Source organism: Ammospiza caudacuta, chromosome 5 (genome assembly GCF_027887145.1).
Source record: "Ammospiza caudacuta isolate bAmmCau1 chromosome 5, bAmmCau1.pri, whole genome shotgun sequence".
Classification (NCBI taxonomy): domain Eukaryota; kingdom Metazoa; phylum Chordata; class Aves; order Passeriformes; family Passerellidae; genus Ammospiza; species Ammospiza caudacuta.
The window spans coordinates 38,197,600-38,224,777 of record NC_080597.1 but is presented as its reverse complement, the minus strand read 5'-3'; the positions used below and the strand labels follow the sequence as shown (position 1 = coordinate 38,224,777).

General features: G+C 37.2%; 1 protein-coding gene across 1 annotated transcript in view; it reads left to right on the top strand.

The window, feature by feature from the left end:
• TMTC2 (transmembrane O-mannosyltransferase targeting cadherins 2) overlaps positions 1 to 27,178 on the top strand; it is a 235,249-nt gene that overhangs the window by 83,039 nt on the left and 125,032 nt on the right. Inside the window, exon 2 of the mRNA XM_058805380.1 lies at positions 17,339 to 17,909. Coding sequence (XP_058661363.1) covers positions 17,339 to 17,909 — 571 coding nt within the window. The remainder of the gene's footprint in view (positions 1 to 17,338; positions 17,910 to 27,178) is intronic.

Here is a 27,178-nt window from a genome sequence, read left to right as displayed (position 1 = left end):
ATACTTACAAGAAAAAAATTTACTGAACATTTGATTCCTGCTGCTGCTGTAATTTTCTTCCTTTAGATTACCTTTGTTTGGCTAGATGAGTCTTACAAAAGGAAAATTAGTCAATAATGCATCAGTCATGTAGAAATAATTCTTCATAGGAATATTTGCCTTGGAACACCTGAATTTTTATTTATACTAACTGCTTTACCCCAGGAGCTAAAGAGCTTACAGATACCTAATCATTTGGACTTGTCTCCTGAACACTATTTTCTAGGGGCTGTTAATTTATTTTACCTTTTCCTAGAAGTCATGAAATTACAGAATCCTTTAGGTTGATAAAGATCTCTAACATCATGGAGTCCAAGACCACCACTAAATCATATCCCTAAATGCTATCTGCATGGAAATTGGATCTAGCAAACTGGTGAATATTTTAGTTGTTCGGATTAAAAAAGAAATAATCCCCAGCATGTTACTTTTCTGTAAAACAAGATCAGATTTACTCTTAGAAAGAAGTTGGAAGCTTAGGCAGTGTTAATGGCAAAACAAGGAGATGTAATTTTGCATCATAATATCCCTTTGGCAGTGAATTTTGAAGTTCAAAAAGTGGTTTCTGTCATCTGACCATAACCACACTTTCAAAAGGGCCAAGTGGCTGCTTAAAAATAAACCACATCAGCTTTATTGAGACTGTTGAAAAGTGGTGCTCTCTGTCTTTATGATTCTACCTATTATGTCAGTTTTACTACTACTGGCCCTGCAGAACAGGTACTGCCATGGGAGGCTGAGCTGGTTCATACATGACTTAGAGAATTGCTAATGAAGTTTCACCTGCCAAATTCTGCCTGCAAATTAGAAGCATAGAACAGTTTCACCTTGTTGATGTGGCTATTTAATATTCTGCTTTGCCTTTAAATTTCTAATGAATGTTTGTTCAACCAAAGCTTTACTCGTTTTTATGTTCAACTCAAACTGATTGTCCTGTACATTAATTTTCAGTGTTACTGTTTTGAGCACAGTAGATGTACTCCTATGCTTGTCTTGTTGTGATCTGTGATGTTTAACACTGCATTATATAAATGTCACTGCAGTTGTAATTAGTCCACCAAACTTTGAGTCCTAAATCAAAGGCCATATAGACTTCAAAGGGGAACAGTTTGATTTGCTGCTTGATTTTGTAGAGCTACCAGCTGGCAATAAGTAACTTCTTTTTGTGAGCACATTGATCTGGATTGGAAGGCTGTAAACATAGAACCAGTCAGTCATTTTCACAGTGGCTTTTTGAAGAGCAAGTACTCTTTCATTTCTGGTTAAATGACATAGAATTAAAGAATTGTGACAGATGAGGGAATGTGTCTATGTGCAGTTCTTCTGTTTTATGAATGGGAGCTATGATTCCAGGCATCAGTGTGGATTAGAACTTCCATTTTGTAGCAGAAAACATGCCATGCCTGAAGACTGGAAAAAGGGGAATGGAGGGAATTGTCATCGATGAGTAGCTGTGAGTTTGTAGGACATGGATTGCTTAAGGCAGTCGTTTTTTGCATAATTTCTGTCCCTCCTGTTCTCCAGCATGGGAAAACCTGAAGAATGAAAAGAACAGAGAACAGAGTTAGACTGCTTTTAATACTGGTGTTTTAGGACTGAAAGCCAATGACTTCTAGAGAGAAATAGGAGCAGACAGAACCTGGCTTCTCTGAAATCTAGTTCTAGCTAAAATCCTTGCAGTTGCTTCCCATATTGTCTTTCCTTCTCTCAGATTAATTATGAGTTTGATAAAGAGAGTGGATGAAGTTTGAGTGATTATTTTTGTTGTCAGGGATGTTATTTCACTGCTCAAGAAAGAGGGTGGAACAAAGCAGTGGCAAGATTTTGCCCTACTCCAGCCTCATGAGAACACTCTCTAGACCCATTGCATGTGTGCTGTTCTCTCAAGATAAGATGCTCCACTGGAAAGATTGTAACACAAATCTTCTCCCACTTTCCCTCCCTTTACTGAGCTGATAAAATGAGAACTAAAGTGGTGCTCGGTAGCTCTCCATTCAGAAGAGCTACAAGCACCTGGGTTTAGGAAATCAGTTGCAATGCAATAAGGATTTCACTTTTTTATGAGGATCATAATAAACTCTACAATTTTACAATATGAAGGTTTCCTCACTGAAAATCTGTACCTGTAAAAAAGGTTCAAATGTTATTGCTGGTTAGTGTGTTGTTTCTGAGTTGTTGCACCTTCTCTACTGGAGGATTTCTGGCTACATTCAAAAAAACAGTTATCCACTTAAGCAAGGGGTTTTTTATATTAGTGCTAAGGCACTGAAATGGCCTTGAAATATGTACCCAAAAATACTTTTATAATATTATATTTAGAGAGATATCTTTGTGTATTTGTAAGGGTTTCAGAAGTGATGGGGAGACATGTCAATATTTGAATGCTTTATTTATTTGAATAATTCTATTTATTTTTCTTATAAAATCACTCTCCTGAAGCCAAGGAGTAATTTGTGTATATCAACACCACAGACAAATTTGCTTTGTCTTCTTTCCAGTCACAGATACCTGGGCGTATGTATGGAGACCTGATCTGAATGGCAGAGATAAAAAGGGCTCTGCACTTACAGGTTGATTTTTATAGGAGTTTTTACATCACAACAATGAAGTTTTATTTCCTAGAATTGAAAAAGCCTCCAACAATCCATGCTGATAATTTTCTAGTAGCAAAAACCCCAGAAACCTACAACTAAAAAGCCTAATTATAATTAATTGAACAGGTTTTCTGTAAAAGCTGGTGGCAGTGATTTGCATAAATTCTTATTAAGGTGAATAATATATTTTCTTCAAGATCCATTAAACAAGTTTAATCAGTTGAGCTTGAAAAACATCACCATGAAACTTCCGTTTAAAAGCAATTACACAGCATCTATTTAAGTTCTGAAAAATTAGAAAAAACATTTCTAAGAGACATCAGTGTCCTTCACAGAGTAAGAGGCCATGTAATAATGCTGAGAGGAAAGGTGGATTGTTGTTCCTGGCTTTAAGTTAATTCCACAAAGGCAAAACATACCTGGTGGGAAGGAAGCCCAGTGGGGTGTCATATCAGAGTGAGGTATCTGCAAACTACTTTTTGTGGTTTTTTTAAAGAGAACATAATGCACTGCAGGTGTGCTACAAGAATCAGTACTTAACAACTCTGCCTTATGTGGTGAATACCCTACTGCAAGTTTGATTTTTTTTTTTCTTCCCTTTTGAACAGTTAAGCTGAGCTGGCTATTGAAACATTTACTTATCTATGCAACCTAAATGTTTATGTATGTTTCTATCCTGTTTTGGTTTTCAGCATTAAGTCAGATGCAGTCTTTCAGATCAAAAATGCTAACTGGTTAGGTGCAATGTCTTTAGCTTGTGTTTAATTAACAACTTTCTGAGTTAATCCATTTGATGTTAGAACTCTGTAGAATTCAGTTTGGAACAACCCATTATCTTTTTGTAGGAGTCTTTTGGATGCCAGGAAAGGTGGAGTTTCAGGAGCTCAGAGTGTCTGCTGTTCTTGGCAATACTTCCCTCTCTTTATTTAAGGCCATAAAGAAAGGAGCACTTAAAAAAAGTTACTCTAATAATTGTAATAATAATAATAATAATTTGGTTTTAATAATTGATATTTATTATTACTGAAAGTTGCACTGAATCCCTTCCTTGCATTTAGTGAGAAGTCATGCAGAAGTCAAATTGAAACTTCAGATGCAGGCACTGAACTATCTGACACTGTAATTGAGGAACTGCTGTTTATGTCACACTTGTATAATTTATTGCACACTGTTCAAAGTAGTAGTTGACCTGGCTGGAACTGGTACTGCTGGAATTGGTACCTGCCAACCTTTATTATGGTGCCTGTTCAAAGAAAAAAATCCTCACAATTTTGTCCTATTTTAGTACATTTTTCCTGCTGCTTTCTTTTGTTAGATGACTTTTCTTTACAGTCTGAAATATCGACATGGGGCATGTGTTTTAGACTGGATAAGGATGACTGCTGTTAGGAAGTACTAAAAACTTCATTCTCTTTATTTGGGTCAATGTGACACTTGTTGTCTTTGAGAGGTACTTTTTATGGTAGATAGCAGTATCACCATCAAGAAAACAGAGCAGTAAGTATAGCTTTTGTTATGTGTGATTACAGGTGTGAGGCATCTTTCTTCCTGCTCATCATTTGACGTGGCTTTTTTCTCTTGTGAGTTTCTCTTATTTGAGAGACCTCAGCTGTAAAGGGTAAAATAAGATATTCTGATGTTGTCTTGTACTATGAAAACTCCCTTAATTAAAAATTACCAAAATGTTTGAATGAAAAAGTAATTCATGATTACCTTGGGGGCTCTGGAGCCCAGAATGAGAAAATGATTGCATGTTTCTTCAGTTAGCAGGGTGCCCCTAAGACTACTATTATTTGTGAATGTTCAAATGTTAATTTGTTTTTGATTTTCCCACATCGTTGTGGTGGTCCTGATAATATGAGTTAGCTCTTGCAGCTTCTTTTCGTGACTCAGGAGAAGAAAGGGGAAAAAAGAGTTTATTTTATTTATTAAAAAACCCCAAAACCCAAACAACAAAAAAACAAACCCAAAAGACCCCAAAAAAGCACAGTATGGTGACCTGAATTACTTCCTTTGTTTTGTGATAATTATCACCATTATTTCTTGTTTTATTGTATTTGTGTATTTCTTTTGACTGTGTAAGGGCATTTAGGTTCTTTATTCTACTATTGTAATTAAACTATCCCCAAAACGTTGCCTGCAGAGGAATATACACATTAAAATAACTCCAGACAAACTCTCTTGTGATGTTTTTCCCTGTTGCTTCAACTTTCAATTATTTTGCATCATGTTTAAAGAGCTAGTGTCCCAAGGACAACTGGTATATGCTAAGATCCAGTTGATTCAGCTCCTTTAAATGTTATGGGAGGTCTATAAGTGATGGGTGGCCCAAAACCCAAAGTCACCATTCTATTCAAATAAACATACAAAGAAAGTATGTGCAAGACCTTTAACTCTTACAGGAGCTTGGCTTTGTGCCATGCTTCTGACTTAATGGAATAACTGATTTCAGGGTTGCCTGGGGCCATAACCACAAATAAGCATATGTATCTCTGAGGTCATTGAAACCAATTTTATTATTTTCAGACTTACTCGAAATAAGTCACCTGGCTTGATTTATACATAGAATTGCAGAATATCAGCCTACAGAAGGGCTGTTTAATTAAAAACTTTCACCTGTTTGGTTGCCCTGTAATATTAAATTAACAGCTGCTTGTGTCTCTAGAAGGACTGTTTTATCTTTCTTAAAAGTTGATGTTAAGCATTCACTGTTAGGTTGGGATTTAAGTTGAATGTCTTAATTGAAATAAGTGAAATAAGGCTCATATTCAACGCTGCTGCAGTTCCAAGTTAGATTGCTGCAGGGGTGGGACTTCCATCTTCCAGTGAGTTGGAAAACATGATGGTGAAACTTTTGGGTTTCCAATAGACTCCCAGTGCCTCTTATGAGCCAGAAGCTACTTCTGTTCCACAACAATTTCTGCATGCTTTTGTCCTAAAACACTGAGATGAAGAAGGAACTATAAGAGGCAGTGAAGTTGATTTGAATAAGGTGTTTATGGCTGATTATGTTCATCATCTAGGTAATTTTTTCCAAATTAGTTGGATAGCAATATCTTACTGTCTCAGTATTTCTTCAGATTTCCTTGAAAGAACGTGGCAGCCTACACTGAAACCTTCATAAGCCTTTGCTGCCACTTCGTCTTAGTGGATGGTACAAATGGGTTGCATAGCTGTAATTATTTATTGGCTATGTCATAATTAATTTCTCAGTTTCTTTCTGTGTACCACAGCATGTGAGGAACTTGGGAAATTTATGATGCATACACAGCACTGTATTATTCCAAACAACTAATTTCCTGTGGTAAGAAATAAATCACAAATTCCTGATTATTTTGCAGCAAGATCAATGCAGAGCCCCAGAAAGAGAAGCATGTCTGGTAGAGCAGAAACTGCTTATTCCTTATACTATTCTAGGTTGATTTTATTATACAGAAATAATACATGCTGGTGTTTTATATGGCCTGGCAAACTATAATTTTCTTCATGAAACTTTCAGTGGCTTACAGTGCTAGGGAAGACAGTATATAGGGCTCCTGAACTCTAAAGAGGTAATCTTCCCCTAGCTTTGTAGGAAATAGTATTTGCTTAGTTTATGTAAAGATTCAAATGGACCATTGCTCTTTCTAAAATGGTACATAAAGCAGCATGTGTTTTATATATCATCATATATCATATAGTATCATACAGCATTATATATCATATCATATCAATCATATCATATCATGTCTTCATGCCCTAGCAAAAAAGAATCCCACTTCAAGCTCAGACATGTGAATTTGAAGCTACTTCTCTCCAAGGTGAAATTCTGCATTTCTTGTCTTCTCACATATGGATAGAAGATACTTGAAGAGAATATATTTGCCTTGTCAACAAATGCAAGATGTTTTAGGCTTTTTTTCTTTTTGAAACCTGAAAGTGCCTGCTGACCTTTCCAAGGCAGCCTGTTCTTTGATTCATTTGGGTCAGCTTCATTGCACAGAGTTGCATGTTTTTCTCTTAATCTACCTGTGGTTTTCCCCCCATGTTTGGAATTTCTTTTTATTGTGATCTCAAGCATCTTCCTGCTTTGGCAAGAGGAGCAAAATTATTACTGTTCTTTGACAGTGCTGGGATTTTGAAAGATAACATACAATTTCTCTTGTGATAAAATGCTGCATGAATTTTACTCTCATGGACCATTTTTTTTTTAATGAAGACTACTGAAAGAAACAAACCACTTACTTTTTTAAAGTTTTCATAAACCTTTGTGTGTGATCAGCTTTCCTCTGTGGGTCTCTCTAGGCAGAACTTAGAGCTGTCCTTGTCTACAGGCCAGTGTTATGAAATACCATCATGTTTTGTGGCACATGGGTTTCTCTCATCCGCCAGGAAAAAATGCAGTCCTGTGTTGTGCTGCTGTCAGGGGTGGTTGTACTTAATTGTTAGAGTGGGCAGTTCAGCCTAGCAGTTAAATATTGTTTTGATCTTCCAGAAGATCTTTAGACCTTCATTTATGGAATGGCTGGTGACATAAAGCTGCTTGGAGGAAAAAAACAAACGTAAAGCACAGAAATCACTAGTGGAGAGGAGTGCAAGTGCTTGGCTAGCATAGAGCTAGAGAGACTTGAAAATCTGGGATTTTTCAGTTAAAAGTTTCCTGCTTTTGTAGTTCAGCTTGACTTAGCTCTAGTTTTATTGTCAAGAAAGGTTGATCAGTTGTGTGATTCAGGTAATGACTAAAGTTTACCTGAATTGCTGTCTGAGATCCTTCTTGCTAACTGCCTGCTTCCTGATAGCTGTTCTAAAACATAGAAAGGAATGGGGTTTGGTTGTTTTTTTCTTTATGCTTGTAAGTCTAAAAAGTGTAGAGAAAGGCTATAAAAGCTTATGCCAATTGCAGTTGATTGTAAAACCTACTGGTTTCAGTGACATAAAGTGCAGGTTATTCCAATACCAATGTGAACTAATATAGCAGAAATCCTGTGTGTTCTGATAACATATTTCAACTAATTTGTCATTTCCTGCTTTTTTACCTCAGTCTTTGACTGCATCCAGTAAAATCCTCCAGAGTATGCTTGATACAAACTTGCATATAATGGTAACTGTAAAGCACATTTTTATTCCAAAATAACTGTGATTAGTTATCTTGATGTCACTCCCAAACTGTTGCTTGCTATCTGGGTGCTCCAACCAAGTGATTCTGAGAAAATAAATTGATTTTAAACATTGCTATGGTTTCAATTTCTAGTGTTTCACAGTTGCTATGGCATGCCACAAAACTTGTTTTACTCCTGTGAATCCCTGCATCTCTATAAACTATTGAGGCACAAAGATGAAACAAGTCAGTAAAAGTAATTTCAGCCTTTTTCAGTAGGATTCACACTTTCCAAATGAGTGGGTGCCATCTGCTCTGTTAAAGCACATTTTTGAAGGGCATCCCACAGTGCCTTCTGTAAAGATGCTGAAGAGTAGAAAAAATATAGTTCATTCATAGAATCATTAAGGTTTAAAAAGATCTCCAAGATCATCAAGTTCAACTTTTGGTGAAATATCACCATGCCTACTAAACCTTTCCACAGAGTGCCACCATGTCTACTTATTTATTTAGTACTTCCAAGGATGGTGACTTCACCACTTTCCTGGGGAGCCTGTTTCAGGACTATGCTGAACAGTCTCTCTCTTCACTAGAAGTCATTACACATCTTCCCATGAACAAATATTGGTTTTAATTATCTGAGTTGTTTTACTTTTTTGTGAGAATTTGGTTCTCAAAGAAATTGGTCTTGACATAAGTCTCTAGCAAGTTCTTTTTTTTCCCTGCTAAAAATATAAAATTATAAAAATGTTTACGGGAATTTGTCTGACATGTCTGTGGCAAAGGCTGAAGATAAAATCTAACTCCATCACAAATGCTTTCTGGCCCTCTATATATTATGTAGGAATTTTCGTTAATAGGAAGGAAAAGTACTTTTTTTTTTTAAATTTGGAATCCTCTAAGAAGGTACTTGAAATATTTTGGTTGATTCACTGGTGAGTAAACTATCATCACAGAGAAATGCAAGCCTCAGCTATATGTTAACATTTCTTGCTGCTTTTTCCATCAGGTTAAACTTGCTTCGCTTTTTATGTTTCCTTGAGACTATTTCACTGAAATGGCAGTACATCTCATGGTTCATGATAGTGTAGCTGGACTTTGTAGCTGACACAGAATAAATTTTGGTAATCCTCAGGGAGGATTCCCTTGCCCTCATTATTATTTAATATCTGCCTTTGAAATGGGACTGTGACTACAATCATCGTTGCTTGTATATCAGGCAAGTTGATAAACTAGACAAGGAAGATAGTAGTGAAAGACAAGTGGTGTCTGGTTTCTTAGATCAGACTGATTTCAGCAAAAAAAGATTCTAAGCAGAAGTTGCTGTCTAAAAATGGTGCCTTTTATAGTGTGCTAATATATTTGTGGGCAATCTTTTATGTACATAATTGGGTAGCTTGTGAGGGCTGTTATACTTTAAAATGGACAATACTGCAAGAAAAAATACGCAAGAGTTCTAGTTTCTTGCCATACAAAATAGCCTTTTAAAGCTTCAGCATCAATATTTGCAAGATATCAAAACAGAATAACCTAAATGGAAAATGCTTATTCTGTACAGTATTATTGAAATAAACCCCAAACCCAAACAACTCATGCCACAAATTTGCTAACATGATACCCTTTGGGTAGGAAAGGTGATACAGGGTGTACAATTGATGTGTGTCAGAGCTTTAGTTTTATGCATTTATGTATCTTATAGTGGGGCTGGAGGGAGGGAAGAGGATGCTTCTTGGTGATGTGATAATTTTAAACGAGCACGTGTCTGATAGTTTTAGTGTGGCACAGTCCAGACTTGCAATTCTGTGGATAATTTAAGTCAGGGTGGGTCTGACTGTTCTCTGAATCACTTGATTCTTACAGTGAATAACATGAACATAGCAAGGGATAGCTGGGTTTTTTGTGATAGGGTTTTTTCCCCTCTCCACCAATATGGATATTTCTTCAATATGAGTTCTAAAGACAGCGTGAAGGTTAAATTGACCTCTGTGGATATGCATGCACCAAATTGTTTTCACTGATTAGATTTTGAATAATGTTTTTCAGTTAAACCAGTAAAACTAAGTTTAGATCAGCCCTTGTTAATGAAAGGTTGTTTTACTGCTAGAATAAAAGACTTGAAGAAGGAAACTTATGCACTAAAACCCTGTTGCATTTCTTTATCCTTCATCCCCTACAAAAAATAAGAAAAGGAGAATGTCTCTATGTTGTGTTGTGGTTCAGTGGTTTTTCCTCAACTTATTATTTCTTTATTTGTATGGGAACGTGTTCCTGGTTATGCTCTTCAATGCTTACCTAAAAATAAAAATCAAAATTAGAACCTAAGAATTTTTTCAGACTTTAAATTTAGAATGCGTAAGAGTCATGGGCTTAGGGACAATTCAGTGCAATCTCCTCAAACTTCCTGAAAATGCACTAACAAAAATAGATTAAATACAGAAAAAAATAGTTTTGCTGAAATTAAATTGCTTAACTTTGTGGAGAAAATTAACTCCACAGTGTGCCACATACTGAAAAAAACCCCAGAAAAGTGAATAGTCATGGGCTGTTCTGACTGATGAACTCTTTTTTATACTACTACAGTATGTGTGTCTCTATGTTCAGATAATGGCCTAAAATGTGTGCGTCTTGGAAGGGCTTTATGTATATTCAGAAGGTGACCTGTCAAAAAAATACTTTGATATCCATACTCTTTATTTGGATAAGAAAATCAACATTTTTACTCGAATTGCTAAAATCTCAAGCCTTTAAATATCTATCCTTTTACTGTCGTGAGTGGCAAAAATTATTTATGTTTAATTTTTTCAGTGGGAAGTGGGGAAGAGAAATAATGTGGTGCCATATTGTACTGCAGAACAGTAAATCCAATAAGGCCTGCTGGGCCCACTTTTATAATCTAAAATAGATTTGAAAAGGGCAGTAGGGGTTCCAGCTATGAATTCTAACCGTGCTTCAGAAGCTGACATTACATACATATATAAAATAAACAAATTGTGAATTATTGCTAGGCAGTTGTTTGGCACAGAAGAATGTTTTAAAGAACAACTTCAGATGTATATTTGAAAGAATATTTATGAGGTAAAAGCAAAGTATCTTGTATTTTCAGAAGAACACAATTAGAAATTTTGTGTTGTAGGGTGTAGTTGGGAGTGAAGCTAGCTTATAAAATAGCTGTGGGTGTAGCAGGAAGCATTTCCGATGTAGGAATGAAAGTATCTTTTCCCAGACCTATGGTACATGCTGTGGTGAAGAAACTCAGAGAGGGAGCAGAGGCAAAGACAGGAGCTGTTCTTCTCCTTATGTTTTTATCAGCTTCCTCTGAAGAGGACACAGATGGTGTCCAATTGTTCAGCATATGAAGGTATTAATTACTTCTTTAGTTTCCCTCCATTGTGTTTTTTTTTTAATCTCTGCATGAATAATCAAATAATACAATACCAGGCAGTTGGAATTAATTAGGGTTTCAAATTTCACACAGTCCATCTTTTAGTGTTTGTTATGTCAGCTAAATCTTAAACTGAGGGGAGTGAGGTGCATTTAGGGTTAATATTAAGGCCATATTCTTTTCCCATAGGAGGATATACATAGAAATGGAAAGTCTTATACAATGGAGAAGGAGATCAAAACCTTTACAGTTGGCTTTTAAAATATTTATAGGCCAAAAATTTTAAGGCCATCTCGACCTTCTTGTAACCAAAATGTTTTGAACTTCTAGTTACATTAAGATTTCAAAGCTCTCTTAGTCAATGAGAAAATCAATCGATGCAGCATGCTTCAATGTAGTTAAAGCAATTCCTAATAGCATTCAGTATTATATCTAAGCATTGCCACCACTTCCTACTTTTGAATAACATTCTGCGTCTTTAGTTGCAAAATTATGAAGTCTAGAAGTGTGCAGCTGAGGGGCTGCTGGATCATAGCCAGTCACTGGCAGACAAAGTCAAACCACAGCAGATAAAGTTATTGGTGGAAATAAACAAGGGACAAGTTATTGCTTATTTTAAAAGATCAGTTTTTTTTAAAAGACATAGTGCAGTACAGAAAAATCTTGAAAAGTTTGTGTGTCTTTATACTGTGATATAAGACTATAACCTTTGTGTTCTTACTGGTTTTCCTTGTGATTTTACTGTTTTGTTTTCTTTAGTATTTTTGTGTCTGTTTTTAGCAGTGACTGCAATAATCTAAGGGTATAGTTACAGTTGTCTCACTCATCCATCTTTCCACTCTGTTTATATCTAATGCAGGAAAGTCTCATCCAATGAAGTTTTACAAATTAAACACCATTTACAGACCTGTTACTTGTAGCTCCTGTTTGTTCTGGTACTAAACTGAAGTTGGCTGTACAATTACTTTCATAGTCCAAAATACAGAATTAATGTATTAACATATTTTAACATTATTAACATTTTAACATTAATAAATTAACATATTTTCCAGGAGTCCTGTACTAACTCTGTAGAGTGTTAATAGCTTTCACTAGTAATTATATAAGATAGAAAAATTATTTTAAAACTATATGCTGCCTTCAGTGTTTGAATTTTGAGTTGAGCTCTTTTTATACAATTAGAAAATTATTATTGGCAGAAATAAACTAGATACAAAGTTCTAGTAGGCTAATTTCCCTTTTGTGATGTTATGTTTTCCTTTAATTTGTTTAAAATATTACTTGATCCTAGGTGTTTCCAACAATCTGTATGTACAGACCCATGCTCCGAGCCAGCTAGCACCTCAGTGTCCTATATGTCACTTAGCTAGTTGTTGCTTTCTGAAAACATCTGAATTATTAGATTTTCCTTACAGATTCACCTAAGAACAATTTTTCTTAAGAGAAACCAAAAGCTGCAACTTGAAACTCAGAGGATGCACAGATTTCTCCTGCAGGTGTCCCTTGTTGCTATACACTATAAAGTTTTGTGGTTTGGGGTTTTATTTTTGGGTATTCTTTTTTTAGTGGGTAGTGTTATTTTGTTGTCATTTGTGGTGGGTCTTTTTTTCTTTTTTTTTTAAATTTTTTTGTGAGGTGGCATGGGTAAAACTTTACTACCTGCTGGATTTGAGGGTAAATTCCACTTTAACAACTGAGAAAGATGAACTTTAATATACAACATGTCAGACATAATTGTCACCAGAATTCTACCAGAATGGCAAATAGTTCCCTAGAGTCTGTAATTAAACATTTAGATGGATGTGTTTTCATGTACTTAAGGTTATTACTTTCTTAAGACGTCTCTGCTATTAAGTGATATTTTCTGACTTTTACTTTATCCTGTCAATACAGACAATGTATGTGTGTGTATATGTATATATAGTAGTCTGCAGGAAAGTATGACAAGCTCTATTTCCCTGCTTTCTGACCACCACCTGCCTCACAGCCTGTAAGTAGTCTGCAGGATTTACTTGGCTGCCGAATGTTTTGGGGATGTGAAGCTCTTTGTACTCAAGCAAGTAGGCTCTTGGCTGTGTTTTCAGTCTTGTTGTCTATATAAGTAACATATAGTCTTGAAAGCATCCTCAGGGTGTCTCATTAATATCCACTGTAAAAATACCCTAGGGTATTTTCCTATTGCTATTCAAGAAAAAAGCACTAAATTAATACTGTTTAAAAATGACTGAGGAAAAACAATGATGAACCTCCATGTTCAATGTTGCCAGTCCATCACTGACTATCTATTTTATGTGAGAGATGTCTGGTCAATGGCTTCCTGCATGCACAGTTGGGAATTTTCGTTTTCCTTTAAAATATGTTGTCTACTTCAAATGCTGATGGTAATTTTCAGCATATGGGGACCATTAGCAATATTGAAGCTGAATATAAGGCTTAACTCGTTAAATCACTTTAGAATGTCACATCTGTTTTTTTACCCTAGTGTTAACACCTGGATCAGTTTAACACCAGCACAGAAGTTTAGGACATATATAATTTTGAAAACATCTGGAACTTTTTGTGTGTGAATGCATGTATATGTGCACGTGTATGTATCTCTAGCATTTTTAGGTTTGATGAATAAAAGCTCAGTGAGTCGTGCTCAAGGTGTGTACTGACCTGTGGCAAATATGTGATTTATGGCAGGAGGCAGAAGCATTGTTTCAAGGATTAGAAATGATGATTTTGTCTTGACAATTTTTTTCTTTCTTCAGCTGTTTCTGAAGAACTGATAACTGAATCTAATTCTTACCTTCCCCCTGCCCCCAGCATGTCCATTTGTTGTGTACTGAGTGAGATAGCCTATTCTCCTGGGATGTGTGAAATGGGCAGGCATTGCAAATTGAAGAAAGCAAGTTCCCTGCCTGAGTGTGCAACCCTGTTAAGAGGCTGTTTGGAAGTAAAATGCCACTTGTGTTGGAATTTTGAGAAAAGACTTTCTGAGGTGACCTGCTGCCTTTTAGCGAGAGCAGAGTTTGCAGCTCTGGGGAAGAATGATGAGTTGCTTCTCTTATGCCCATTAGCGAAATTGGACTAATTTGTAGGACATAACCTCAAGGTAAACTGTAAGTGAAGCTGGAAGCAAGGCTAATACAGCATTTTGTAATTTCCTTTATCCCAGAGTCTCTTCCAGAGCCAGCACTTAATTTAATTTTCTATCTGCAGAGAGTGAGGGTGGCTGCTAGCACAGGAGGCTTTACTGGAGACAAGCTGGCACTGCTACCAGAGTGAGGAGGTGTTGGTTTCAGAATTTCTGCTGGAACTGGAGACCAAGCAGGGTAAATGGCTTGGTGATTCAGTAACTAGAGAAAAAACAGAGCCTTGCCACAGCCAGGAGCCAGAAGCAGCCCAAGCCCTGGGCATTGGGCACTTCCCTGGGGACAAGGACAGGCTGGGATACAGGTTCAGCTCAGTAAGACAGACCCATGTCAGGGTAGGGCCTGGGGAGCTGGAGACTGACCCTGCTGAGGTGTCCCTGGGGCAGAGGCTGATTCCCTTGGGAGACTCACATGGGGTCCTGGGCCCTGGGCAGCATCGGGGAAGTCTTTGGAGACGTGACATGAGGTCCTGGGAATGTGGACAGGGTGTGGGAACCTTGGGAAGGGGGTCAGGCTGTCAAGGCTCATTAATGCCCCTGGAACCATATGGAAACCATACAGAAACAAATTCTAACTTTATTTAAAACTTTGATCCGTAGAGAATACAGCATTTGATGTGACTAAACACTGAGTAAAGTGGAACTATCAACTTCTGTATTCTTCATGCAGACGGGCAGGTACTAGAATGCATTCACATTCTAGTAAGAATGTAATGTAATGCAAGAAACTAGGAGTATTCTAGAACTGCTTGCTGAAATCTGTACCCAAATACAGTTTGATCAATACTGTATCTTCAGGGCTTCCTTTTGATTTTTTTTGTTGTGTGCAGGACTTCTTTCATTGTATGTTTCTTTGTTTTAATTTTTAATATGGACATGTCTAAACGGGAAAGGGTCAAGGATGCATGAAATTTGTCACTAAAACTGTGAATAAGATTTGACTGAATTAATACCTTTGGAATGTACACTAGGTTTCTTTATGATAAAAACAGTTTACTTTTGGTGGGGATGAGTTCGATATGAGTGTCTGCTGCATGAAAACTATCACCTTAGAGAGAAGGCAAAATAAATACTAAAAGCTGCCATTTCCTGGGAACAACCTGGGAACTGTCTGGGCTCTTTGTGGAAGAATGCTTTGCCTCCGCGGAGGGTGGTTGTGCTGGCAATGTTGTTGCCACTTACTTTTTTATTGTTTCCCCAAGAAAAAACACTTTTGCAGTTCAGGGTTTGAACTCTAAATCCTGACATCTGATAGCCATTCTTAGCCTTTGGGAGCCTGTCGTCTAATATATTATGTTTTTCTCAAAGAAAGGACTCTGTCTTGCCTGACACCTGCTTTATTTTTGCCAAATTCCTAGTTTTCTGATAGTGGTTCTGAGAGTTATACTACAAATGGAAATCACAAACAGAGGAATTAGGTTTCAAGAAAGGATAAATAATGTGGAAACAACAATCTTGTTTTCCTCCAGTGTTCTTTTGTGACTCTCCTAAAATGAGAAAAATGTGTGTGGGGTTGGGAAAACAAATACAGGCAACCTGATACACTGCATAAGCAGAAATCAAAATGAAAATTTTAAAATATTCTAAAAAGCATCATCATATCTGTAGAGGATTTAAGCTGACCTCTCTGTGACCTCTGTGGGCTCAGAGACAAAAGGACATGCTGAGAGGAAGCGTGTCTGAAAGCATTACAGCAGGATGCTCTGGACAATGGAAATGCTGAGCTGTGTGGTATTTGGAGTATTTGCATGGAGGTTCTGTGGTGCAGTATATCAGTTTTGAGCATTTTTCATCCTAGAACAAGACAACATTCCTGAAATGAATACCACAAAAAAAAAAGCGGGGGGGGGGGGGGGGGGGTGGAATTTGCTTACAGGTTCTAAGGAAATGGAGAATGTGACGGGATTATTGGAATATGAATTAGTCATGCATTTTAAATGTGAGCTTGAGTTTCACACCTTTTTCTTTCCCTTCCTTGTCTGAATTGAAAAATTATTAATTATAGGAGGGTATTTATTGGTAAGGCAGATAGGGGTTTTGAAGAGAGAATGAGATAAAAATCATCTCTCTTGTTTGGTTTTTTGAATATAAGAGTCTTGAGTTGGCTGGATTCTTAATTACCCTAATAAAATAAATTTAAATGAGTTAAGCTTGATAGTAACAACAATGCATCTTTAAATAATTGCTTAAATACAAGTAACTAATTAAATTCTAGTCATCTCTTTGCACTAAGCAGGTCTCACACCTTCTCCCACTGCATAAATTTAAATGCAAATCTTTGGATTTGTACGAACACTATGGGAGACAGATTTTTACAGTAACGAATTAGACTTGGAGACTGCTAATGGCTGGCATGAGTTCTTGCCAGTGTGGTTGTAAGCATAAATGCTGAAAGCTGCAGCATTTTTTTTAAATCAAACTGACAGACTTGAGTTCATAAGCTAATACAATGTAAAAATGTTTTTCCCTCTATTGGAAATACAAGAAATTTAAAAAGAAAGTGTATTTTTGTATGTGAAATATTCTGCTGTCTTCAGCAAGGTGTTGCAGAAAATGTTGTAAGTCAAAATTTGCACAAGACAATTATACAAGGCCCGTCCAGATGCAGAAAATTGCTCACTCCTAACAACTTCTATATTTATTGTTCACCTATGTTAGCAAAATCCATTCAAAAATCTAAATTAAAATTTCAGTATAAAATGACAGTTGAGTTATTTTTTTTTATATACTGGAAGATCCATTGTCTCAACAATAACGTTTGCAAGATTTTTATATTTCTTTTACATTTTAATTATAACTCATCAAATCTTAACTGATTACTCCTGGGTTAGACTCAGAAGAATGTCACTGAAGGGTGTTTTAATTTAACAGAAACAGTGTAATGTCTGTTTCTAATGTTTTAAAAGCCAATTTATATGGAAATTTTGCTCTAGAAGGAAGTCAATACATACATAGTTTTTAACACCTCCTGTTAAAATTCAAAACTTGAATTGAAGCAGCACCAAAGCAATGTCATTTTTTTCATATAGCAGTGTGATTGCATTTTCACAGCCTTTTCATTTGTAGCCATTTTCTAGTGTTAAAATGAAGTTTTTATTTGTCTTTTGTAGTCGAGCTATCAAGACAAACCAGGACCTTTTACCCGAGACGCCGTGGATCCACATCTTCTACAATGACTTTTGGGGGACCCTGCTTACTCACAGTGGGAGCCACAAGTCCTACAGACCTCTCTGCACACTTTCCTTCCGCATTAACCATGCTGTTGGGGGAATGGACCCATGGGGCTACCACCTTGTAAATGTCCTCTTACATGCTGCAGTCACTGGCCTTTTCACAAACTTCTCCAGGATTCTCTTTGGCGATGGGTACTGGACCTTGATAGCGGGCCTGCTGTTTGCATCTCATCCCATCCACACGGAAGCCGTAGCAGGGATTGTAGGGAGGGCAGATATTGGAGCCTGCCTCTTCTTTCTGCTTTCCCTCATGTGTTACGTGAAGCACTGCTCTACCAGAGGTTCCTCACCAAGTACTTGGGGCTGGATCTTGGGAGCAGGGCTGTGTGCAGGATGCAGCATGCTGTGGAAGGAGCAAGGAGTGACTGTTCTGGCCATTTCAGCCGTGTACGACATCTTTGTATTTCATCGACTGAAAATGCATCAGATCATTTCTGCTTTATACAAGGTGAGTCTCCTTTGCAGTAAGCTATTTGTGAGGCACCATTCACTGTTAAACAGATGCTAAATGTCTTTTTGAGTGCACAGTAATTCTTAGTAGTTTAGTCAACTCCCAGAAATAAGCTCAGATGTTTAATGCTGAAAGAACATTTCAAGAGCTTTAGTGTGGTCTTTTTACATTTTGTTTAAACAATGTGTTATTAGCCATTGCTATTACTTGATGCTGAGGATGGGTGTTTTCAATTACTTTCCGTACTTCCAGCAGCTCCCTTATTCTGTTTGCTGTCAAGCACTGGATATCTGAGTCAAGCACTGGATATCTGATTGCCCTTTGCAAAGAATTCATTCGTGCTCTTATCCTCTTGTATCTTGCAAACTCAGCTTAGTTTGGTCAGGCGTGCAAGTTCGGCAGCTGATACCATCAGCTTTGCTCCCTGAGGCAAAGATAAAACTCTTATTGTTCTAGTTTAACAGAGATGCATAAGACTTGGTGCATGCCTTTGACATGTATTTTTTTCTTCACCTAGTATTATTGCCTTAATAAAATAAGTATTTCCAATTTTTTAACTTCTTCCCCAGAACAAACAAGTAAAATAAGCAAACAAAAAAACTCACCAAATCCCCTAGCTTCCCACTCAAAAAACTGTGTGTATTTTAGTGGTACCCAGAAACTCCAGTTGAAATCAAGAGTCCTTTACAGCATTTGCTGTACAAATGAGTAAGCTGAGTATACATAATTTTCTTTTCAGTAAAATTACCATCTTTCAGAAAAGTACTGTCTTAACAAAAGGACAACAGCGTTCCATTTGGACATGAGTTGTCAAATTTTTCAGTGAGATGTAGATTACAAAAATGTATTTTGTTTCATTGCTTTGCTTATCTCAAACACCTTGATTTGAAAATTTTGTTTTCTTTTCCAAATGAATTGAAAAGAAATTGTAGTTTGTGATAAAGCAGTGATAATTTCTGTTTGTACAGACTACATAGCTGTAATATAAAAGAAAAGTAGTAAAACACCTAGTCACTTGTAGTTTCCTCTTAAACTGCTCTAAGGTGTTAACTTAGTTATTGTGCTATTTTCTGAAAAAATGGAAAAGAATAATTTTGTATATATACACACACACACAAATTTGGAATTTTTTACTCATGTATAATGACATATGTAAGACCTCTGAATGTCAGTAGCCAAATACTGTATGGTACATTGTGCATCTAACATTGAGCAGAAACAAAGAGGAAACTGATTAAGTTGTTCCATTTATTTTTTCCTTAAAGTACATCTGCAGCAGCAGGCTTTATACTGAAAAGCACAAAGATGAGACTTTTTCAAATGCTTCAAGGAGTTCAGTTAATAACTCAAGTGTTACCCTGTCCTATGGAATTAAACAGTCATAAAAACATTCATTTGACAGAATATTCTGAACATCTATAAAGTTTTTATTGTTAGACACTCATTGCTCAAATCCAAAATCTTTGCAGATGTTTCTGATGGACTTCTAATTGAGAAAAGCTTGTTCTCACATTTTTCCTCCTTTTCCATACCAAGGCCAGAGTAAAATTGGTCCAGAAGAGACCTGAATGATGCAAGTGAAGCTTCCACATCCTAACTCTGAATGATGCAGGTGAAATCCAAGCTTCCACATCCTAACTTTTTGAACACAAGGTCTCTCTTCCTAGGAACCCTAAATTTGGACCCCTGGCTTTTGGGGTTTTTTTGCACCCAGTATCAGAGTTGCCTTGGACAGAAAGCTGTTGTCTTTAAGAATTTATTTTTTCATCTGTAATGCTAGAAATAGTAATTTTGAATTTTGTAGATTACAGCCTTTATGTAGATTTGTTTTTTCCTGGAGACAATTTTATGGGGAGAGACTACATTGAATGAAAATATGAATATTTCACTTATTACTAGGCTGCATGTTTCTTGCACACATGTTCAGGCTGAGTGCTCCTCAGCCTGAAAAAATTAGAAAGAATTGTGTCCATGTGCCTGTTCTGGAATTTGTTCTTCATGTTTCCCTAGTGTAATATTGGGAGAGGGCAACTTCAGGAGAAAGGGGAAAAAAAAGTCAGTCAAGGAAAAAGTTGTAGTCTTTTGCAGTGTGATGGAGGGCAAAAGTGTAGAATGGAGCCAAGAGAGAAAAGAAAATAATTTAAAAGTTGGTTAGCTCAAGCCTGTACTACCTAAGTGATCAGTAACTGAATGCTTTGTAATGGAGCAGTAGAAAAGTTCCTGTCCCTTTCAGTCTGCCTAACCTTTAGCTCAGCCCTGTCCAGCTGAGCTGATACAGCTGTTTCCTAGGCCGTGCTGCAAACTGAACTGAGAGGGAATGCATGTAAAAAAAACCAACCTTTAAGCACCACACCCCTCACCCCAAATATCCCAGATACTTCTTCTAGGAGTTACGTTAAAGCTGAATCAGTTCAGTTATATTCAGTCCTTGTCATTGCCCTACAAATAGCTGTACTGACTGGCAGTGAGAGGATAGATGCATCATGGGCACAGAACCAAGGCATGGAGAGAGACAGATTTGGAGGAGTGGCTGGTTAAGGACCTGGGATTGTGTGATGCCAGACTGTGGCTTTCAGCTTTGAACATTGTGACATTTTCTAGAATATACCACTGGGGAAACTGAGACACAATTATTTATGTTTAAGGAATAGTGAAACTACTGACCATCTTCACGATGCTCAGTAAAGTATGAACTGGTACAAGCAACTTGAAGAATGCTCCAGCAGATGGTAGGATATGGTGTATTGTGTGACCAGCCTATTTTTTTCCATTGTGTTCTCATCTTTGAGCCAAATATCCAATGGTAAAAAATGATGGCTACTACACAATCCAGTTATCATGTGCATTCTGATTTATCACACTGAGAACATGAAAACATCCCAGTGTGATTTGAGTAGACTGGCAGGCTTCTAAACAAGGTAGCTGCAAAGCTGGACCACTAGCTGAGCAGATTAATGCTAACCCTTATTTAGAAGCTATTCTTGAGGCATCTTAAAAATTTATATTGTAGACACTTATTAAACGATCCAGCTCTTTTCTCTATCATCTGTTTATTGGTTATTTCAGTAGTCTTTGGCTGCTGATTTTTTTTCTGCTGCCAGGTCTTGTATTTCTGTCTGCCTCTGATGCTCTCACTCGGGCTGGAAAAGTTGTCAGTCTGGACTGCATTTCATTTGGTTAGCTCTATTTTATTCTGATTGACAAGAACGTATTCACTGTCTTGGAGTCAGAAGATTTTGATGGAATTGTATTTATTGTAATCATAAATGAGTTGTCTGAAATTAGAGTAATTGAGAGTTGTTCTACTGGGGTGAAGCATTCATTGTGGAAGTAAGTTAAACTTCTGCTTCATTTTTCAGGATTCTAGACCTTGAGTAATTTCCAGTGTAAGTTGCACAGCAGGTATGCAGATTGATTGAGTTGTCAGGTGTGATCGGTATCAGAGATTGTACCTGTCAGCAGCTGGAGTTGTGCAAGTTAAACCAATATGGGAGAGAACTGTGATCAAGTTTGTTATTACAGAAAATGTGCAAATACAGAGGCTTAATTGTTTTGAACTTATAATATTCAGCTTGAGTGCAGAAGCATTAATCAACAGTCTTCTGTGCCATTAATAGTACAAAGCTAATACAAATCCTGTTGCGCTGCTCTTTTTTCATCTTGTGGGATTTTTAGGTTTTCTTTTGTTTGCTTGGTTGTTTTGTTGCTTTTTTTAAAGCGTGAGTGGATCCGAATAACATTAGCAGTTAAAAAGATGGGCAAATGCATTAAAAGCTCATTTTTAATATAATGGTAATGATAAAGTATTTATTGCTCTGTGGCTGATGTATGCAAACTGCTGTACAGAAATAACTAAACCAGATGTAACTTCTACTAATGTTGCACTGCTAAAATACAGTAACATTTTACCAGATCGACATATTGTTTGTACAGGGAATTTGTTATACCAAAATAAGGAAATGTATCTTTTCCCATCACATGTTTGATTAAAATCTCCCTCCAGGAGGTCTGTCTCACATGTGGAATTAGTTATTGGTGTCTGCAGCTGAACATGAACCACAAATTGGATTGAAGGATGCATTATCTAGCCTCCTATGCTATTATAACAGTATTGGTTTTGTAAAAGGCAATTTTATTGGAGGCCTATATTTTATTTAAGGTAATGATGTAAACCTGGGGCCTCCATGGATGACGTGGTCAACCACCAAACCATATTTTATAAAACTCTGCTTTCTTTTATGGTCTTGGAATGGTCTTAGTTGTGGGTGATATGCTGCTGGGCATTAGATAAAGCTACTGATTTTTGAGAGCACTCTAAACTTCAAGTAGGCCACTTTCTGCATTCTTTAGTCTTTGAAGTTGCTACTTTTAGAACTATTGTGCTTTGAAAAGCAATATCAAAACAAAATGCTGCTCTTGATTTAAATTTGCAGTTTTATTCTTTTCTTCTGAGGAGCTCTGAAGCCTTTGTAATGTAGTAGTCAGAGTTGCTTATTGCTCATCTCTTCTCCATTTGCAAGTTATGCTGTTTTGCAGTAATGTTTCATTGTTATTTAAAATCCGACTCAATGGTTTATTTTCCGCTCATTTTCCACCATCTAAGGAATTTATTATGCTGAACTTACCCAGAGGTCTTGATATTTTGGCACAACTGATTGGAAGCCTATTATTTTGTAAGTTATTTCTCTTTTGGGTGGGCATAGTCCAGTTTTGTCTCCATGTCTTTGAAGTATAGTATTTACAGTTTTTAGACTGTTAGGGCAGTAGCTACTCCCTTGCAGGACAGACTTCATCCTTGGACTGAGATATTTAGTAAATATGCTTTTCATAGAGACTGCTTTTATTCCAGTTAAAAATAATAAATAGCTTACAGCTTCAAAACATGACTTGACCTTTCATGGGGTTCATTTTACCTAACAAGAGTCACATATTCAAGTGCACTGAGCTGTCACATATTGCATTTGTGGGCTGGGTAACCCTTAGCATTTCAAGAACTGTGAAGAGATTGGGGACTCCATTGCCAGCTGGGGCCCTGTTTATCCCTAGCATCTCTCATTCTGCAGTAGTCAGCTGGGGGTTAATTTTCCTGTCAGCTTTAGGGCTGTACAAAATGTTGAAAACGGTGAGACGAATGTGCCTGTGCATACATTGCTCATATTTGGGGATGAGCCAGCCTGATGCTTTTCTCTTCACTCTGCTGGATGGCAACAGCATGAGGCCTGTGTGGTCTTGAACATCACTCCTCCCACCAGATATTTCCTAGAAAAAATAAGCTTTTTCCAGTTTACTTCTCCCTTGATAATTTCAAGTAGCTAATACTGCTGTTTCCTGTAGTTCCCACAGCTCCTTGCTGCTTTTCTATTTGATCCTGAAATAAGAAAAGCAAGATTGGTCTCCACTGTCTTTTCAGAGATATTGATCTCCTGCAGGTCCCTGTGATGTCAATGGAGTGGTACTGAATTGGACATCAATATGTATAAATAGCTGTTGTTTCCTGAAAATATTTTCATGGGGTGATTTAAACCACTGGAACGGATCACATATGACAGAAATACAGCATCTTAGGGCAAATTTATCAGAGTTGTATCTTGTGAAAAATGAAAAATCATAAGATGTCTTGCTGAAGTCACTGACACTGGCATAACACAGATTATATTTTAATATTAAATCTTTAATATCTTCATTGGAATCCCCATTACTTTTATCTGTCCACTTGAAATCTACAGTAATATTTAGGAGCCTGTATTTGAGAATGCTTCTCTAGAAGAATGAAAGAGGCAAAGTCTTCTTTAATAAATAAGTAAATAAAAATGAGAGATGGCTTTTATATTTACAGGAACTGTGGAGAACCTTCAATTTACCAGAGAGGTTAGTTTGCCAGAGAAAGTTTGTTACTATCTTCAGTGCTGCATGAGATTATATTGCATGGTATCATACAAAGTTACGCTGTGCTGCTCCATTCTTCCCTGTTGTGGTTTTTAACCTCAGCCCCACACAGCTGCTTGCTCACTCCCTCCCCTTAGGCTGGAGAAAGGGAAAACTCAGAGACTGAGATAAAGGTAGTTTGACAGGTAAACCAAAGCTGTGTGTGCAAACAAAGCAAGGAATTCATTCACTGGTTCCCATGGACAGGAAGGTGGTCAGCCACATCCAGGAGGGCAGGGCTCTATCAGGCACTGGCCTTGGGAAGACAGACACCATCGCTCAGAATATCTGCCCCTTCCTGCTTCTTCCCATAGCTTAAAGCACTTAGAGCATGATGCCTTATTTCTGACACATCCCAGTGGTCAGCTGTCCTGGCTGTGCCCCCTCACAGCTCCTCGCTGGTGGGGCAGTGTGAGGGGTAGAAAGAGCCTTGATGCTGTGTGAGCACTGCTCAGCAATAGCTAAAACATCCCTGTGACATCAACACTGTTTCCAGCACAAATACAGAATAAGGCCCATTCTAACTACTATGAAGAAAATTAACTCTATCCCAGACAAAACCAGCACATTCTCCCTGGCTTAAAAGGGATCTCATTAAGAGAGACAAGGTAAGAAAGTTTCCACAGGCTTTGCTTAGTTTTTGTTAGCACTTATTTTTCATTCTGAGGGTACATGCCAATTACTGACATCAACAGCATGACTTTTTCATGGTGGTTTTTAATTACAGGGTATTGGGGGGGGCTCACTACTTTCGACTCTACAAAATCTTTGCAAATAATACAAATTGGAAAATGTTACTCTCCTAACTTTTAATGTTTTCATGATATTTAGGAATCAATTGAAAGCACCAAGCTTATCATATTGTCTAACAACTGAGTTTGAGAATATCAGGCATTATTATACATGTAGGTTTTTCTTCATCTTAGTGACTAGTTAGCTCCTTAATTAAAGAAACTCTGTAAAGCTGTTTCCACAGAAGCTGAAAACATTCCTGTTTAAGACAGCAGTATTAAAGAACAGTTAAATTTCATGCTTTTTGTTATGGTTAGTCAGTGCTTAATACTTAAATGTATTTTATGCTCTGATAAGGGGACTTGGGTTTCTGCAAACTTTGAGGGATAAGAAATATATGTAGCTTTGGCCAATCTTCAGTTTTCCATTTGTTCACTAGCTAGAAAGCTGTGTTCCTTTCCCCTCTGGCTCTGCTTCTCCCATGGGTCAGTTGACCAGGTACTGGCCGCAGAATGGAAAAAACACCATACAGTGCTAAAGCTCAGTGGTGTTTTAATGAGTTAAACATTTCCTGGTGTAATTCCTTTGGTGCAGATTTGCCTCAGGAATTCTGCCTTTCTGCTTAAACCTGGTTTAGTGCCATCGTTAAAATGCATGCATTCATGGTTGTGTTCCTCAGGTATGGACTGTATTTGTTACATGCAACACAGAAAGTTTATACCCATACCTGTGTGTTCAATCATAAGTACTTTAGATTGGCCTCTTAATGTCATGTTTAGACACCTAAATGTCCTGGTTTGATGAAGTGTGGAATGCTTGTAGCTCCTGCTGAACTTTACCTAATGACCCCATTGCACTTGGTCAATCGCAGGTAAATAGCAAGCGAAACCTCTTACTCCCAGAAGTCAGGGCATACAGTCATAGTGTCAAAAGAGGAAAAACCTGGAAGTATATCCTCAATCAGAATCAGATAGATTAGGGAGTAGGTGCAGCTTCTGGATGCTCTGAGTTCTGACTTCCAGTTTGTTACAGCCCCCTGGGGAAAGATAAGGCTGCTGAGAGTGAGAAGGTCAGGCTGCTGACTCTTTGAGCATCTTAACTGTGGTCATCTAAGTTTCAGCACTGTAGTCCTCTGACTGCATTGCCCAACTTTATTCTATAGAGCTGCATTTTCTGTTGTCTTACTAGAATCCTGCCCAAGAGAAAGCCTTTCCTGGTACATCAACACGAGCTCTGCTTCCAAACCTGAGAGAACTTCTTTTGAAGGGACAGAACCATACACAAAGGGAGAACTTTTCTGATGTTAGGTTTAATTTTGAACTTTCTGGCTTATGCTCAGTTTTATTTAAATAGTAATGATTTAATGATTACATACATGCTTTTTCTTAGTGAGTGGCTCCAAACATTAACTTATGTAGACAGTTACAATATTAAAAAGAGGGGAAGCACAAGTGTATGAGATTTACAGTGGAAACAGCCAGTGATAGAAGACAGCAAACACTTTTTGGCATATTTACTGGAGGAAGTGAACAATATTTTGTACCTATTGCATGTATTTCTTCCCACCTGCAGTATAGATTAAGTATGGGGAGGGAAGGAACCCTTGCTTGCAATTTTGTAGCTGTCTTTATGGGTCAGTTACTGCAAGGTGAATTTCCAGCCTCACTAACCTAGAATGTCACTTAGAAAGGGAAGAATCTCTTGATACTATGTGTAGTCCTCATTGGGAGAAAGGGAAAACAAAATATGTTTTATTCTTGAGTTTCTAGGAAACTAATTGAAAGTGTGCATGTGGAAATTATGTTAAAAATTATCCAGAAGGTTTTGGGGGAAGGGAGAGAGAATTTTTGTACTTGGCATTTAAATGCCAGGTAGAACATATGTACCTTTTTATGATCAGAACTGTGAGACTTTCAAACACATACACAGATTTTTTTTTTAAGGCTGTAGGTTTGATTAGGTTGTACAAAGTCAGAGCTTCTGTGACATTTAATCACCAAAATCTTGTTTTTCTCATTGACAATAAAATATGGAAATAAATTCCCATAGCAACAAAGTCTTTAGAGTGTAGGGACGTACTGAATTAATAAAGGCAATGAGAGGGCAAGGGAAAAGAGAGGGTAGAATTGTACTGAGTCTCTAAATTCTGCCTCTCCCAGAAAACAGGACTTTGGGGCTTATGGATAAATTTTTTTGCATGTTTTAGTCTGCATGTTTTAAAAGTATCCTGGGCAGCTTGTATTGCTGTAGAGTACAATGGAGATTGCAGCAATAGCAATGTTCATTTAGTAGGGATTTTGGGATTATGGTTTTTTCTTAAAATATATGTTTATTATACCTCTATCTCTATACTTGGAAACTTTTCTCTTTAAAACTTTATTAAAAGTAGCAAAACATCACCACAAAATAGCTCTCACAAGTTTTAAAGCAGAAGAAATGCCTATTTTATAACTTTAATTCTTGCTTCTTTAGACTATTTAATATATAGCATTTTTGGCTGTTTGTAATTTGAAATCTGTGGAAAGTCAGCATTAGTGATCTTGAGGAGTGATTTTTCTTTGTTTCTTTGTTTAAGCAACTACATTTTTACCTCTTCTGATATGAGCGGT